This window comes from Ailuropoda melanoleuca, chromosome X (genome assembly GCF_002007445.2).
Source record: "Ailuropoda melanoleuca isolate Jingjing chromosome X, ASM200744v2, whole genome shotgun sequence".
Taxonomy (NCBI): domain Eukaryota; kingdom Metazoa; phylum Chordata; class Mammalia; order Carnivora; family Ursidae; genus Ailuropoda; species Ailuropoda melanoleuca.
The window spans coordinates 101,105,850-101,107,791 of record NC_048238.1 but is presented as its reverse complement, the minus strand read 5'-3'; the positions used below and the strand labels follow the sequence as shown (position 1 = coordinate 101,107,791).

Sequence of the window (1,942 nt, the reverse complement as noted above, 5' to 3'; positions counted from 1 at the left end):
TCTTTGGCAGACAACATGATATGCGGGTGAGTGTCCCGCTCTGAGTCTCGAGGCTCTGGCCAGGATAGCTATAAAACAAAAAAGGAGAAGGACGGAATCCGTTAGCAGAGCCTGCTCCCCAGGGAGGCGGCGCGGCTGCGCAGCTAGAGCAGCGCTCGGTGGTCCTGGCAGGTGCGCGGCCTGTGGAGGGGGCCCGGCGGTCCGCCCCGAGGACGGCCTCGGCTCCTCTCCGGCCACCGTCCCCCCACCCCACCTCCAAGAAACTTTTCTTTCACTTGGAGAGGCTCCGTGTTGCCATGAAAACGGATTTTCCAAGGGGCCCGACCCTCCCCCTCAGGGGCATCGGACTGGAAAAACCGAAATGGCCAGAGAGCAGAGACAAAAAGGGGCCGCTAAGCGGGGGCCTGCAGCGAGAGAGCCGAGGCCGGTTCACCCCCTCCGCCCCACACATACTCTTCGCACCACCGCATGTGAGCGCCTCCGCCCGGCCCGGGCAGCAGGCGGCTGACTGCTCGCCTTCACTCAAATCAGCGGAGAGCCTCACAGCCCCTGTGCGCTCCGCGGTTCTGAAGCCTGTCTCCCGCGCCTCTCCAGGGCCGCGGCTTCCCCGCAGAGGGTCCTGCTGGGATAGGGGTAGATTCCAGGGAGGGCTTCTCAGAGCCGCAACCCGGGGTGCCTCCGTTTCTCCCTGAGTCCCCAAGCTCGCCTAGGTAACTGGTGATGCCCAGTGTCCCTAGGGCTGGCAGCAGAAGCTGTCAGAGGACCCCCGCGCAGACAACAGGATGCATTGCAGGGTGGCCCCGGGTCCAGGCACCGCTCGGTCCCAACGGGGCTGCAAAGTTGGTTTCTGAACCCCGTCGGCGCCCCTCTGCCCTCTCCCCCCCAATCCTGCTCGCGCGCCCCCTCCCCCCTCCGTCACTTCCTCGAGTTTCGTTCTTTCAAACTTTTTGAGACCCTAATTGGTGGTCTCTGAGCGGCTTTCTGGGACTCCCGCCTCCTGAATAACTCTCATCACGTCACCGGGCCCAAGAGGGGCGTGGGGGTGAACGAAAGGGCTCCCCGAACTTTTTTTTCCAGTGGGGCCGAACGGGGACTCCGTGATGATTGGCCAGGGCGCATCACTGTGAGCCTGTCAATCACGGGGCCTCCCGGTGGCGAGGGGCGGACCGAGTCCCAACCCCGGGGGATCCGAGCAGGTATATAAGGGACCCGGCGAGCGCCGGGCCAGTCTGCGAATGCGGCCAGCTCGAGAGAACGCATCAGGTGCGAGTAGCCTGCGGGTTCCTGCCGACTTGGCGCGGAGCACTTTGGCAAGCCTGCCCTTCCCGCCTGACCCGCTGGCCCACCGGCCCCCGAGCGCCCCTCCGACGGAGTCCCCAGGCCTTTTCACCGTGGCCGCTCCAGCCCCGGGAGCGCCTTCTCCTCCCGCCACTCTGGCGCACCTTCTTCCCGCCCCGGCCATGTACAGCCTGCTGGAGACCGAGCTCAAGAACCCCGTGGGGCCACCCACCCCAGCGGCAGGCGCAGGCGGCTCCGCAGCCCCTGGCGGCGCAGGCAAGAGCAGCGCGAACGCAGCCGGCGGTGCGAACGCAGGCGGCGGCAACGGCGGGGGCTCGAGTGGCGGCGGCGGGGGCAGCGACCAGGACCGCGTGAAGCGGCCCATGAACGCCTTCATGGTGTGGTCCCGTGGGCAGCGGCGCAAGATGGCCCTGGAGAACCCCAAGATGCACAACTCCGAGATCAGCAAGCGCTTGGGCGCCGACTGGAAACTGCTGACCGACGCCGAGAAGCGGCCGTTCATCGACGAGGCCAAGCGACTGCGCGCCGTACACATGAAAGAGTACCCGGACTACAAGTACCGGCCGCGCCGCAAGACCAAGACTCTGCTCAAGAAGGAACAAATACTCCCTGCCCGGAGGCCTGCTGCCCCCCGGCGCTGCCG

The 1,942-nt window shown here is 66.4% G+C and overlaps 1 protein-coding gene across 1 annotated transcript in view; it reads left to right on the top strand.

Annotated features, from left to right (window-relative positions):
- The first annotated feature begins 997 nt into the window (after positions 1-997).
- SOX3 (SRY-box transcription factor 3) overlaps positions 998-1,942 on the top strand; it is a 2,473-nt gene continuing 1,528 nt past the window's right edge. Inside the window, 2 exon segments of the mRNA XM_034649055.1 lie at positions 998-1,898; positions 1,900-1,938. Of these exon segments, the coding sequence (XP_034504946.1) occupies positions 1,236-1,898; positions 1,900-1,938 (702 nt within the window). The 5' untranslated portion in view covers positions 998-1,235.